This window comes from Triturus cristatus, chromosome 3_2, assembly GCF_964204655.1.
Source record: "Triturus cristatus chromosome 3_2, aTriCri1.1, whole genome shotgun sequence".
Lineage (NCBI taxonomy): Eukaryota > Metazoa > Chordata > Amphibia > Caudata > Salamandridae > Triturus > Triturus cristatus.
In genome coordinates this window covers 864,522,436-864,536,737 of record NC_140584.1, presented here as the reverse complement: position 1 = coordinate 864,536,737, position 14,302 = coordinate 864,522,436, and the positions used below count along the sequence as shown (strand labels likewise).

The window sequence follows — 14,302 nt, the reverse complement described above, 5'->3', positions numbered from 1 at the left end:
TTCAAATCTTGACGGACAACACAACTGCGATGTGGCATATCAACAAACAGGGGTGTAAGGTTGCATATTCTGTGTCAAGAAGCATTATGGCTTTGGTGTTGGGTGCAAAAGCACAAAATCTGGCCGGTTGTCAATCATCTGGAAGGAGTTCTAAGTGTTCAGGCAGACAGCCTCAGTCGGCATCACCTTGTTGACCACGAATAGAGACTTTATATAGAGGTGGTCCAATATATCTTCAATCTTTGGGACCTACCTCATGTGGATCTTTTTGCCACTCATGACAGTGCTCATTTGCCGGTGTTCTCTGCCCTCCAGCATCCGTTGCAGGGAGCTTTGCAGAATGGAATTTGGTTGAAGTGGAACTTTCTGCTTCTTTACGGGTTTCTCCCTTCCCCATACCATTGATTCATCAGCTGCTGTGGAAGATTTACTTAGACCAGGACCATGACCTCTTAATAACCTGGACTGGCCAAGAACGGTATGGTATGCAGAACTGATGCATCGTTCCTTGTACCCTCACTCTGTCTCCCTCACAGGGTAGACCTCCTCTTGCAATTATGGAGCAGGTATTGCACCCCAACCTCCAGAGCCTCTACCTTCATGACTGGAGGTTGAGCGGGGTAACTGAATGCTTTTTCCCTACCTCCTGAAGTAGTGGATGTTATCCTTTGTGCCCGCAGACACTCCACCAAAACAGTGTATTCTGGGCGATTGAGCAGGTTTGTAAAATGGTGTACAAACCACTCAATAGACCCTCTTAAGACCCACTTGGACATATTAAGCTTTGCCCTGTCATTAGCTCAACAGGGGTGCACAGTGATTAAAATGAAGCGCTACTTATGCAGCTTGTCTGTCTTTCTTTGTCTCCCGGACCAACAGTCCCTCTTCAAATCACAGTTATTAGGTTTCCAAGTGGCCTCCACAACATGTTTCACCTTTCTCCTTTTATAAGACTGCAATGGGATCTTAATCTTCTTCTCTTACTTTTATTGTGTTCCCCGTTTGAACCCTTGCACAGTGACCAGTTATGACAGCTTACTTTTAAGGCTGTTTTTTCTCATAGCCATTTTACATTGGCGAGGCAGGTGAGTGAGTTGCAGGCACTAAGCGTCAAGCCCTCCTTCACGACCTTTTACCCCGACAAGCTGGTCTTAGAACAAAGGCTACTTTCCTGTCCAAGGCCCTTTCATATGGGGTGGTCCATCACCTTACCTGTATTCTTTCTTTCTCCGCGTCCTTCCAGTAAAGAGGAAGAGAGGCTTCATAGGATGAATCCCAGAAGATTGGTCAGTTTTTACATTGACCGTACCAAGGACTTCCGGATTGACTATCATCTTTTCATAGGCTATACTGGCACGATGAAGGGCAAAGCTTTCCAGAAGAGTACACTATCAAGGTGGATCATCTTATACATTGACATATGCTACACCTTGGCTTAAAAGGAATCCCAAGAGGGCATCAGACCCAGGGCCGGACTGGGAACCCAAAACAACCCTGCAATGTTGACGCTGCTTTTACTGGGGACAGATATAGTAGCACCGCTGCAAAACCAGCTCAGTAACAAAAATGGCCCCCACTGCTGAAAAATTGGCCCCCACCCTTCCAGCCTTCTGAGAAAACGCCCAATGCCCGCTACGACCAATCCAGCCCTCATCCGACCTCACTCACCAGAACAAAATCCTCTACTTCAGGTCTGGCAAGGGAAGTTACCATCTGCACAGCAGGACCTCCCTCCACACCTTCGCATAGCATTACTGTTTAGATTTGGAGATACAGAGGGAGGGTCACATCGCACACACTGTCCTTCAGGACTTCTTAGTTTAATCAGCCTGTCAAACCCACCTCCTGGTTGGATACTACTTGGGGAGTCTATTGAAAAGGTGAGGAACCTGCAGGTAGAAGTATACAGCAGAAGAAAGTTACTTAATTTTGGTAACAGTCTTTTGGTTGATAGTCTATCAAACTGCAGATTTCTCACTGACCATACCCTCCTCCCCGTTTGAATGCTGGCTACCATAATAAGGTTCCTCTTTAGTTATGGTACAGCGCCTTGTCAATCTGATGTCGTTCTCATTCTGTTCGCCTTAAAAGCACGTAAAAATGGATGGGAAACTGATGCCAGGTTACACATGGATGCCCTTCATGGCTCCAGTGATGTCAGGATAGTATTCTTTCCAACGCTGAAGAGGAGCCAGTGCCCCCTACTGGCATGGAGAGCTACTGAAAAGTTTCCAGATTCAGTCTGACACCTGGGATATTCAGAAGGTGATGTTTCTGTGGGTAGAGTATCCATCGGAAAGATTCTTCGTGAAGTTACGTAACTTTTACTTCTGGTGGATATTCCATCTATCCGCAGATTTCTCACTACCCTTCCACCTCCCTCTACTGTAGAGTGACCTCTTTAACATCTCCAAGTCTGAATGTGCAGAAAAAATCAAAATTTACAAAATTAATTTCAGCACTTGGAGGTGGCGCTTATGTTCGGCTCTGCTCGGTCACTTCCAATCTGCACCACGGAGCCACACGAAGCAATGATGAAGAAAATCTCTTGTTCCAGTCTGGCATCCGGGGATATTCTAAAGGTGAGGAATCTGCAGTTAAATAGAGTACCCACCAAAAATAGTGGTACAGAAGGTAAGTAACTTGTTCTTTTATTGAAATCTTGAAATTATGTAGCAGGTGAATAATTATGTGGTAGGTGCGCTAAATCCATAATTATGCAAAAAGCCTACGCTGCAGAATCTGTGTTTGTTGTTGATTAAGTCATGCTCAGTTTCAAGGCTGTCTATGCTTTGCCAGCTGGCGTCTATCAAGCGGTAAATTAACCCAGAGTGGTTCATTAAGGTGAAGACATCAGAGACAATGGTTCTTGGAGATTTTAAATAACGATAGTTGTCTGATTAGGTATAAAAGTAGACTTCTGTATCCAGCAGTGATTAAGACCTTTTAGAGCAGAAAATAAGTTGATTGGGATTCTAAAGAATTGTTGAGAAAGAAGCCGATGAATCTTTCAGTCATAAGAGAGAGTACTTCAGCGGCACGTGACAGAATAGTCTAGGTAGAGGGAGCGGGTGAGGAGCGGTAATGTAGGATTAAAACACCACTGTGCTCATCATCAGCAAATAACATCTACTGGAGGACTGAACGCGCTGTCGTCTTGCCTTTCTATGGTGAGAACTTCAGGCTGACAGTCAACGATTCAAGGTGTGCTGACAATGGGTAGGTGTGACCTTGTTTGATGATTTTCTTGGGAAGTTGAACTTTTGGAAATGGGTCCTATCTGGACAGATCATCAAGAGTTGGTTAATTTTAGTTGATGATCCATAGTACAGGAACATGGATAGTGAGGAAGAGGATTTATTGATGCTGTAACTATAGGTGCTCTTGGATGGGGATTGGGTGCCTCAGGTTAAATGACTCCTCTGACTGAAGACTGCTGGAATGGCCCGACTACGGTGATGCGTGACGCTAACTGTGCCTCTGTGCTGCAGTGAAATGAATGTCTTATAATATTCTGAGAACTAAAGGCAGTCAGAACCTGACTGGGAGATTGGTTTGACTACGGTATGGATGGACACTGTGGTTACAGCCCATAGAAGGAGGCAGAGACTGCACACTGATGTCTAACTCCTGAGCACTGGTGTGACAGCAAAGCGGAACCGATTAATGAAGACTACACATTCTCATGATAACTTGGAGCGGGGGTGACAAGGCCTCTGAAGAATAGGCCTCAAGCTGCTGATTGATGCAGTGGTGCAACTAGAAGTCTACAGGTCTTCGGTAGGTATTTTCATATACGTTGCAGTGACCTCTCTTGATTTCTGATAGTATGGTTGTATATAATACAAATATAAAAACATAATACAAAAAGGGTTTCTCTGATTGTAGAGAATGGTCAGCTCAGGTGACATGCTTGTCCTCTCCCTGTGGCAGCAGGACACTGTAATCACTTGTAAGAGCTGATGTTGTGTCTTGTGCTTGTTTAAACTCTAGGTACGGACGTTGGCCCGGACGGATGAAGCTCGGGGTCTGCTTTGGCTCCTGGAAGAAGAGGCGCTGCAGCCAGGTGGCACAGAAGACACCCTCCTGGAACGGCTTTTCACCTACTATGGACCCCTGGAAGGGGAGGATAAAGGTGAGAGGGGGCTTGGGATGGCAGGAGATGCACATGTATACAGCAGGGGCTGCTTTTGGTGCCTTGAAGCATTGCTCACAGGCCCATCTAATCACAGAGTATTCGTTTCATGCAAGAACCTTCAACTCCAAGGCATACAGTCCTGTCCAGAGCTTCCTGTGTGATATAAACATGATCCTCTAATACCAGGGCCTACAGTGCCAGTGATTAAAGGCCTCTCTCTTGCCACTGTTTTACATATCAGTCCGGGTCAACATCACAACCAACAAAACCTCTGTACACAATCCCATCTTATTCCCACCTCACAGCAAAACCACCTCTACCACTTCATTCAAGCCTATCCTGTACCATAACCTTCTATACCAGCATATTCAATCCTATCCCACATGACTCTTTAACAGAATTGCCTCTGCCAGTAGTTACAGGTCTATCGCACAATTTGTATTTATTCCTGTTTCTGAATCCCCTTTTTGTATCTACCTGGTTGCATGATACCCTTTTTGTTTTTCTTGTCTTCTGTTGAACTATTTTAACATCTTTTCTCAGGTCATAAGCCGTTGCTTCGGAGTGATAAAGCACGCCATTTCTTCCTGGGTCACAGCTACGGCACCAACTGGGTGGAGTATGATGCCACAGGATGGCTGAATCATGTCAAGCAGAATCCGGCCTCCCAGCAAGCGGCCACGCTCCTGCAAGACTCTCAGAAGTAAGCAGCCTTGGGTAACAGCAGGCATGATACTCCTATTGAAGTGCCAGGTCCAGCTGTTGTACTATGTGCATACTGCCCTTGATAGCTGTCTAAAGCGCACAAAGCTAGCCTCACACTTCGGTCACCAGCGTTCATTTCTAGAAACTGCTGTCCATAATCATCTACCAAACCTGCTTCAATTTCAGGTTACCATTTCGGTCAAACACATGAATTCATGGACTGAAACCCTTTGGGGATCACAGCACATGGAAAGGAAAAGGTTGCATAGACTTCTTTTGCATGGACCCCCGGGCACATGGGCAGGAGAAAGATACATATCTTCCAAAGAGTGTCTAGCTTGCTTCTGTAGTGAGCACCTCCTTGCATGCACAGGAGTAAGCTACATATCCTACAAAGTGTACTTACACTACTTCTGCTAATGATATGCAGCCACATAGTCAAAAGATGTATAGACGTTTTCTGCCATATTCACACGGGCAGGAGAATGTAAAGTATTGTTCAAGGATGCCCGCCTGCTTATGGCATAGATATCTGACACATGAACAGGTAAAAACTACACATCCTACTTGGTGTGTCTAGCATGCTACTGCCAAGAATATGGAGCCACATAGTTAAAAGAAGGTTACGTATTGTGATAAGGGTGTCTGGCTAAGACTGCATATTGTACAGTGCATGTATCGTACTTCTGCCATGAACACATTGGCACCTAGTTGGGTGTAGCTTGCATATTCTATTGAGAGTTTCTACCCTTATTCTTAGAAGCAATACAGGTTGCACAAGAAATATGTGTGATCTTTATGGTTATTTACCCCTTTCTCGAACCTCAAACGTTGCCTAAACATCATCCAGACCTGGATGTCCATCGCTCGTCTGAAGATCAGCCCAGCCAAGACAGAATTCCTGTTATTTGCCAAGAATAACAAACAAGAAACACTACAAACCTGGTTCATTTACATGAACCTTGGAAGTTTCAAAAAACACCTTTTACCATATACCAAATCACTTGGATTCATCCTGAACACCAACCTTATTCTCGAGGAACGGATTAACAAAAAAGACGGCCTGTTATCAGCTCTCTCTTTAGTGAAAGTGAAACCGTTTCTTCCAGAAGGTGACTTCAGAACTGATGTTTAAGCCCTCGTACTCTAGCATCTGGATGGTGGTAAGGTCCTGCTGCATGGTATACCAGACTCCATACTGGCACTCCTTAAGGGCATCCTACACACCACAGCACATCTCATCCAGGGTATGAAGACATATAATCATGTCACCCCCCCTTGTCTTCTCTTCCGGCCTGCACCATCTTCAAAACCAGTTGCACCTACTACATAGTGATCATGACCAGCACTCCTGCTTTGGCAGACAAGCTCACCATCTCTGGAAGTTCTCAGTACACCTGAAGTCAGACCACCAACAGACTGCAGACTAATAAGTGTAAGAAAAATGTAAAAACAAGGCAGCAGGCCTTTTCATCTTTGCACCGTAAATCTGGAACAGCAGCCCTGTATCCTTCAGGACCACCCTAATGCTACTCTAATTTAGGCAGATCTTGAAGCCTCCTCTTTAAAGAAAACGACATCGCAATGCATTAATGAATGGATGAATGTAATATAGAAAACACAACTTATGCGCTTGGGCGTCTTGGCTCTATGGAAATGAGGATAGCTACAGCAGATTAAGCGTCCATAACCCAGCTACCTCTCCTATCACTCGTTGATTTTATCTTTGTGTTTGACCCTGTACAAAGCTCAACTGATTTTTTGTCTACTTTTGTGCTAATTAAATACCTTAGACACACATAAAGTCTCTCAAAACTGTTCTCCTTGTTGTTCTGCAGGAAGATCATCAGCAGCCTTTTCGCCGGAAGAACTGGGTCTGCTATGGTGCTCTCAGGCTCCATTGCTGGGCTGGAGGGCGGGTCCCAGCTTGCTCTACGGAGGGCAACCAGCATGCGGAAGACGTTTACAACTGGCGTGGCAGCGGTGAAGAAGAAATCGCTCTGCATCCAGATCAAGCTGCAGGTGGTAAGTGAGCCCTTGTGCACTCATGTTAACAAGGAGTGGTTACGTTGGTGTTCAGAGAGAGGTGAGCAGCCCTAGAGGAGGTTGAATCTTCAGCCAACTGTCTGCCTGCCATGGTCCAGGTTCTGTTTCTGTAAGTCTTGGGCATGAGGTCCTACCTGCTCGACTGTGGCTATCTCTTTTTCTTTCTTATATCCAACTACTGCAGGACGACTTGTGCTACAGAATAAACTCTCTTCTTTCGGAGTTGGTTTCCTTGATACTTGTCTGCCTCTAGATGCTATGAGAGCCTTTGTATGGAACGCTCTGATGTACTCTTCATGGAAGACTGCAGAATATGTTTAGTTGCTTTGCTTTTCCGTTAAGATTTAATCCAGACTTCCATACTTTGGCACATTGTGTGATCCCGGCCAAATTTGTTCTATATCTGTGTACCTCATTTCCCTTAAGTGCATACAGTGGACAAAAGTATAATACCGCCCTTGGGTGCACTTGTAGAAAACTGGGCAATTACATTTGAACACTGTGCGTCATATGTAGTTCCAAGGCCAAAGATGCATCCACCATCCGTTCCAGTGACCTAGAAAAGCCATGTCTTTGCCATTTCCACTCTGTATACTTCCAATGCAACTTTTAATGCTTAGAGTGTTTCTCTCTAGAAACAGTGCAGTGTGCTTTCTTGTCTCATTGCAGCTTGGATGTTTATCTCTGCAGTTAGAACAAACCCTTCTGTTATCCCATAGGATGTTCCCAGATTATAAATGTGCTTCATTGTCTGCTTCCTTCTACTGCCTCAAATTCCCCTTGTTACTGAGATTTATCATTTGGGATAAAAAGTTAATCTACCTTTTCCTGAATTCCTCTGTTGTCTGATCATTGGACATAGTGCTTCATGCTACACCCAACCATTGCCCTCACTGACCGGATCATGGTGTCTGGATACAAAGATGGAACCTTGGGTTTCGGCTGAAGCAAAGAGCCCAATTGAACGAGCACGTATAACTTGGAGACCAAGTAGACTCCGTGCACCAAGAGTAAGGAATCAATGCACAAGCTGGATCGACCTGGTGGGTCTTTCTTGTCCACAAGATCTTTTTTCCTTCCTGCTCAGTCTTACAACTTTGTCTGCATACATTAGTGGCCCGGTGAATGTCTGGGTACCTCTTCTCGGGCAGTGCTGCTGAATTAGGATTTAACTTCTATGGGGCATATGCATCAACATTGGCATTTGCGATTCCTTATTAGCGAAAAATAAGGATTCGCTAATAAGGAATAGCAAAAGGCTATGCATGTAGGAATCGCTATTCAAATAGCGATTCCTTAACTTTCCTTAATTGCTACTAGCAAATTGCGAGTAGCAATTAAGGAATGCCATCCCAATCATTCCTATGGGCCTCCAGGCCCATAGGAATGAATCGGAGATTGCATGAGCAAATAGCGAGGACCAGTAGGTTCTCGCAAATTGCTCATGCAATTTCAAGGGTGTCAAAATGACACCCTATTGCACCCCTGAAATTGATATGTGCACATATGTTGCACACACACATGCTCTAAGGGCATGTGTGTGCGCAACATGAAACTTTGAAAAATGCACAAAAGTGCATTTTTCAAAGTTTTAGCAAATTACCATGCAGTTCATCTTCATGGTAATTTGCTCCCCCTATTAGCGAAATCACTAATTTTTTAACTTTGATGCATTGCATTTAAGGAATCTCACTTTGGGATTCCTTAAATGCAATCGCTATTTAAGGAATCGCTATTTAAGGAATCGCTATTTAAGGAATCCCTATTTAAGGAATCCCTATTTAAGGAATCCCTATTTAAGGAATCACTATTTAAGGAATCCCTATTTAAGGAATCGCTATTTAAGGATTCCTTAAATAGCGATTCTTGCTTTTGGGTTGATGCATTGGGTTGGGTTTTTTTAACTCAATACCGGGAGCTATTAGCGATTCGGTATTTTACCGACTGGATTTTGGCTTGATGCATGAGGCTGTATATGTTTTATCGTATTCTGACATGTTGCTAAATAACTACATTTTTAGTGAAGGATTTATGTGGTGTGAACCTTGTCCAGCAACCAGGCACAATGGGATAGTGTGTATATACAGAGAACATAACAATTTGAGTAAATATTTTTGAGGCATTTAGTTTGTATCCTGGTCCATCGGGTATCTAGGCAAACTGCTTTTTCAGCCTGTATATTTCCTTGGAAACATGGGCGGAGCAGAGCCCTTAGCTGCTTCTCGGAAGTAGGTAGATGGCCTAGCTATGGTGGTGGCTACTCGTGACTATGTTAAAATGTTAGTTATTATTATTTGCCAGCTACAGAATTGGCTGCCTTTGTATCAGATTAGAATGTGATGCTGCTGTTAGGGCTGAGACGCACAAGGGCCAAGTGAACAATAACTAAACAGGTGAATGCTTCCCAAAAGACTCTAGTATGCGAATATTTGGGTCTTTCCCCACAGAAGTATGGTTTCAGATTGCTGGGCGGCCATTTTGCAAAAGATAATAATAATAAAAGGCCAAATATTGCTCTCTGGTCTGCGCTGCCTGCACAAGTTACAAAAATGCTAGTAACTATCTTCTTGTTTACCAAGAGTTGGGACCTAAGCATCTTCATAAAACAAGATGCGATTTGCTGGAAGTCGCTGTTTGACATTGCCAATGAACTTTGGCACTCATCGTACAGTAGCAGAGTCTATGAACATATTCCGGAAAGACTTGGGAGTTTCCTAGGTAGTTCCAGTTAATCCCCCACAGAGAGCAGTCTTACCTTGGAGTAAATTGGATTACTGCAGGGCAGTAGGCGGCTATCTGGAGTGTTTCAGGAAGGATGAGGAGCAGACACGCAGGGTAAGTAGATTCTTATTGCACTGCAGTGCTTCCTTGTGGCAGAGGAGCTCTCATACCCCATCAGCTGTGAGCAGATTCACCATAGATCAGCAGTCCAGCCTCTGGGCATGTCTTCAGTGCAGAGCTCACACAGCATAGCTCCGTGCATCAGACTTTGTCTCCAGTAGACATTATCAGTTTGTTGTAAACACAGCATGGCCTATATATGTTTTTAAGCCTTCTGCATCTCCGCCAATGAAAAGATGGCATAGGCCTAGGCGGTGAACTCCGCTCTGTTCGATGAGTTTGCAGAGTTTTCTGTGCTTCGCGGATCTTGCGAAGAGCAGAAAACTCCGCTTCACGTAGTGCAGCGGATTTGTTTCCCCTGCTCGTGAACAGTAAGTTCACGAGCGCAAGCTACCACTCGGGTAGAACTTTCTACCTGAGAGGCAGGAAGACCAGTGCGAATGGCAGTTCGCACTGCACTCTGGCACTTGCGAAACTCCGTGGAGATTTTTTGTCACTTTGCGGAGTTCTGCGTAGTAAAACTCTGTGAACTATGCCCAGGCCTGGGCATATTATTACAAACACAGTAGTCCACAAATATCACTCTTTAAAGGTTACAGCTGGTGCTAGGGCTCACCGCTCCACTTACTTTGTGTAGATTCCACCACCCTCCATCCATTGGTGCCCTTCTGGCATGGTTTCCTATTTCACACTGGTGGCTCTTGGAGGAGTACAAGCTCTAACCCTCTGTTACAGATTCCTAGTGGGAAGGGCCTCTGTTTTCAAATTAGAAGAAGGATGAGATTTGCATACTTTAGTATATTTAATATACCACTTGGTTTTAGAGAGAACGTGATACATTTTGATGAAAATACTCTTCTGCTGAATAAGATACAATACATATATAGTATAAAAGCATGTTTTAAGGTATTAATCATGTCCATTATGTTACCAGATTCAAGGACTTTATCACATTTTTTGGAAATGTAATCCAAAGTAAATAGCAATTTGTAATGTACATTCCTAAATAATTCATCAGCAGTTAGTAACTGATTAGGTTTCAGTTGATTTGTATTTTACCTGCTATCTGTCTACATGTCGGACGCCATATTGGCATACAAGTGGCGGAACGCTTTCACCTCTGCTCCTACTGTGTCCTCTCCTTAAACCCCATGTATTTGGGGATGCCTCAATACTCTCCTTAAACCCGCCATGACAAAACACCGTGTAACCCTTGCTGCTTTCCTCCCCTCACCTACTGCACAGGATGCCCTCATCGACACCATAAGGAGATCCAAGATCCACTTCGTTCACTGCTTCCTCCCCAAGGCCGAAGTGAGCAACAGCGAAAACCAAGTGGTGCCGGCGACCCGAATCAGCACCGGCGAGCTGGACCCTCCCGGGGAGAGCTGCGTGGCCGAGCTCATGCAGTTAGACGTGCCGCTGCTGCGGGCCCAGATCCGCGGCTCCAGACTCCTCGACGCCCTGCGCATGCACCGACAGGGTGAGTGTACCAGCCTCCTGCACCGCATATTTCTGGGATGTGGGTGGATCACGTGCCAGACCCTTTTCAATACACTGGCATGGCTTGGACAATACTGAATTGGGTAATGCCCCAAAGAAACCCTAAAATGTAACTTGGTGATAGTAAGATTAACTACAACTTTGAGATGCTTATAGTGTCATTACTGGTCTTAGCTGATGGGTAGTTTTTTAGTAGCGAGCGTTGGTAGCAATGTCTTCTAGGGACCAGAACAAACTGAAGAAAATGAAATTACAAGTGCTTCTTACCTGAAGTATGAGAACACGTTTTCACATAGGCTGGTGGCTTCGTGAATCTGGTGCAGCTTGTAATTTTCCGAGGACATATTTTATAAATAGCCTAGGAAGGAAATATGAACCTGGGAAAACAAACTGATTTGTTTCTATAACTTGGCTTATGCGGAGGTCAGAACACCGTGAAAACAGTATATGTAAATATGCCCTTCTTTCGTTACGCAGCCTTTGTAAAGACCTACAGATGTTGAAAGCCCTAAGCTTGTGTCCATGTTCAACAGAGTTCATGGGAAGTGGAGCTGAATGCAGGGGGTGGCTGCAGCCTAGCCCTGTATCTTCAGCTGGGCCAGAGGTTCTGCCCCACCTTGGCTCCAAGGGAAGAGGGCGCTGAATGCAGGGCCTGGACAAAGCCAGTTTCTGTTCCCAGAGTCTTCTGGCCATGACCTAACGTGGAGCCTATTGGGTTTCGGGAGTAGGGGCACTAAGAAGAGGATCTGGATACTTGTAGAATAATGCGCTTTTTGTTACAGTTATTGGGGGGGCGGGGTAGCATAACCCAATCAAGGCTCCACGGCTTGTGACTCATGGCCCCTAACCACACTCAACACTTGGGTATGTCCGTGGTATTTCAGAAGATGCTGATGGGGTGATATGGAGCGAGTTAGTGTGCCTCAGTTGTAGACCTCTTAAAGCCTTCGAGGATGATTTGCTGAAAAAGGATCCATAGTACAGAATTGGCTCCTGTTATGCTCCACTGTTCAACTCTATAACTGTTGTTTCACCACAATGTTGGACACAAATGTACAGTAATTGGGGCAATTAAATAAAAGACTGAGCTTATCATTTATTGTTGCAAAGATGAGGGTCTGGGATGCAGGAAACACTGAGGAGATTGCAGGTTGAAACTGTTTTTGTCATATTTAATAATACATGTGCAAATCAGAAACCAGTTACTTATAAGAGTGCGGTTGATGTCACACAAGGGCTCCGCCTGTGTCGCCTCCCACTTAAAAACTAAGAAAATGTTAAGGAAAACCAAAGCACTTCTGGACCCAGCCACTAGAAGGCGGAATTGCGCAAAGCATTTTAATCTAGAAGAGATTTCGTGCTGCAGAAGGATAAGCACTCTAAACCCAAGCAGATAAGAAAGAGTACTCCAGACCTCTGTCTGATACATAGGGTAGCAAAGCTACTTGGCGAGAGATCAGAACATGTTTTCTACATTTGTCTCCACAATTTTACTGTACGCTTTAAGGGGCATTTTTTATTTGACGTATCCCACTATTTTAATGATATCAACTAGACTGACAATATGGGATGTAATTGAGGGGTGGCTTAAAAAGATGTGTTGAGGTAATAAAATTGTTTGTGTTTTCCCGCCCTGTGTGGGATTGGTTCTAGCACTGGTGAAATACATCTCCTGCTTTGTGTTTTGTATAGTGTAACTGCTTTCGTACACCTTCTTTCCGCACCCATCAGTAGTGAAACTTCATCATCCCCGGCCTCGTAGAATCCAGTGGTGGAACATTGAACCAACATTTACATTTAATGTATGTGTCCATGGGCTCTCAAATACGTATCTCTGGACTTTCTGCACGTGCTCATCTTTTCTATATGTGCAAGAGTTTTGGCTCTCTGAGGCGTACAATGAGAGTTCTTTTCAGAAATAATAGTTTGTACTAATAGGGGCTATAGCAGCTGTGTGGCAATGGTTTTCATTCAAACCCTTCTTTAATGTGCAGTTAGCATGGACTTGCGTGAGCTGATCAGCATTCTGGGTTCTGCCAGAGGGCATCTCACGATTTCTGCAGCTGATCGCTTTCATAGATTCCCCTTGACTGTTGCAGTGAAATGAGATGGGGCGATGCAGCGTTTGAGTTCCAGGGCTTTGAAAGCCTCTTCGAAGCGGCAAATGTGCCATGCAAGGCCTTGACCGCCTACGAATCCAGAACATTTCTTAAGAGAGTGCCTGGTTTCTTTCTAGCACAGGCTAAATTCAATACTGGGCTCCTCTCTGTAGTGCATGGGTACCTGCAAACATTTTCCAGGGGCCAAAAATGTTACTCTGGTGTGACCGACGGCCCCACTGATGCCAGCAGGGTGGTGGTAGGGGCGAGGGGGTTGGGAATGGTGTAGGGGAAGCAAAGCATGTACATCTAGCGGCTGAATTGCACAATGTAAAACCTGAAAACCTGGGATCAATCCCTGTTTCGTTACTTAACCAAATTGTGTGATCCTAGGCAATTCTCTAAGTTTACTTTCCCCCCTTTTTCTTCATTATCACATATAAGCTGACTTAGAAATACATGAGTTCAGGGTGTGCACCTTACTTTGAGTATCGCTGCTGTAGAGTATTAGAAGGAGCTTATTCTCCAAGTTTATTTATTTGAAGGTTTTATATAGCGCGAACAAGACCCTTGCGGGTATCAGAGCGCTTTACATGTCAGATGTAGGAAACAAGAATAGACATAGCAAACACAATTATAGGTGATTCAGATATATACGATACTCAAATAGGTATAAACCTAGCGATTAAAATACGGAGCTCAATAAAACAGAGTAGTAATCAAAATACATTAATAAGTGAGTAAATTCACGTGAGTTGAGCCATGAGAATCTCTTTCACTTCTTTTTTCGAAGGAGGCAGTGGACGGATTCAGTCTTGTTTCTGTGGGCAAAGCATTCCAGATCCTGGGAGCCATTCCAGAGAAGGATCGGTTGTAGGTTTTTTTCTTGGCAAATCGTTGTGGTTTCAGTAGAAGAGTCTTGGCACTCCTGTAGACTCTATTACCAGCAGAGAGCACCAGTTTCTGAGCT

At 44.5% G+C, this 14,302-nt stretch overlaps 1 protein-coding gene across 35 annotated transcripts in view; it reads left to right on the top strand.

Moving 5' to 3' along the window:
- Positions 1 to 14,302, top strand: part of MYO18A (myosin XVIIIA) — a 768,001-nt gene that overhangs the window by 423,645 nt on the left and 330,054 nt on the right. For all 35 annotated transcript variants that reach the window (XM_085649195.1, XM_085649183.1, XM_085649196.1 and 32 more), the window contains 4 exons: positions 3,994 to 4,135; positions 4,682 to 4,841; positions 6,682 to 6,868; positions 10,976 to 11,213. In XM_085649195.1, the coding sequence (XP_085505321.1) occupies positions 3,994 to 4,135; positions 4,682 to 4,841; positions 6,682 to 6,868; positions 10,976 to 11,213 (727 nt within the window). The remainder of the gene's footprint in view (positions 1 to 3,993; positions 4,136 to 4,681; positions 4,842 to 6,681; positions 6,869 to 10,975; positions 11,214 to 14,302) is intronic.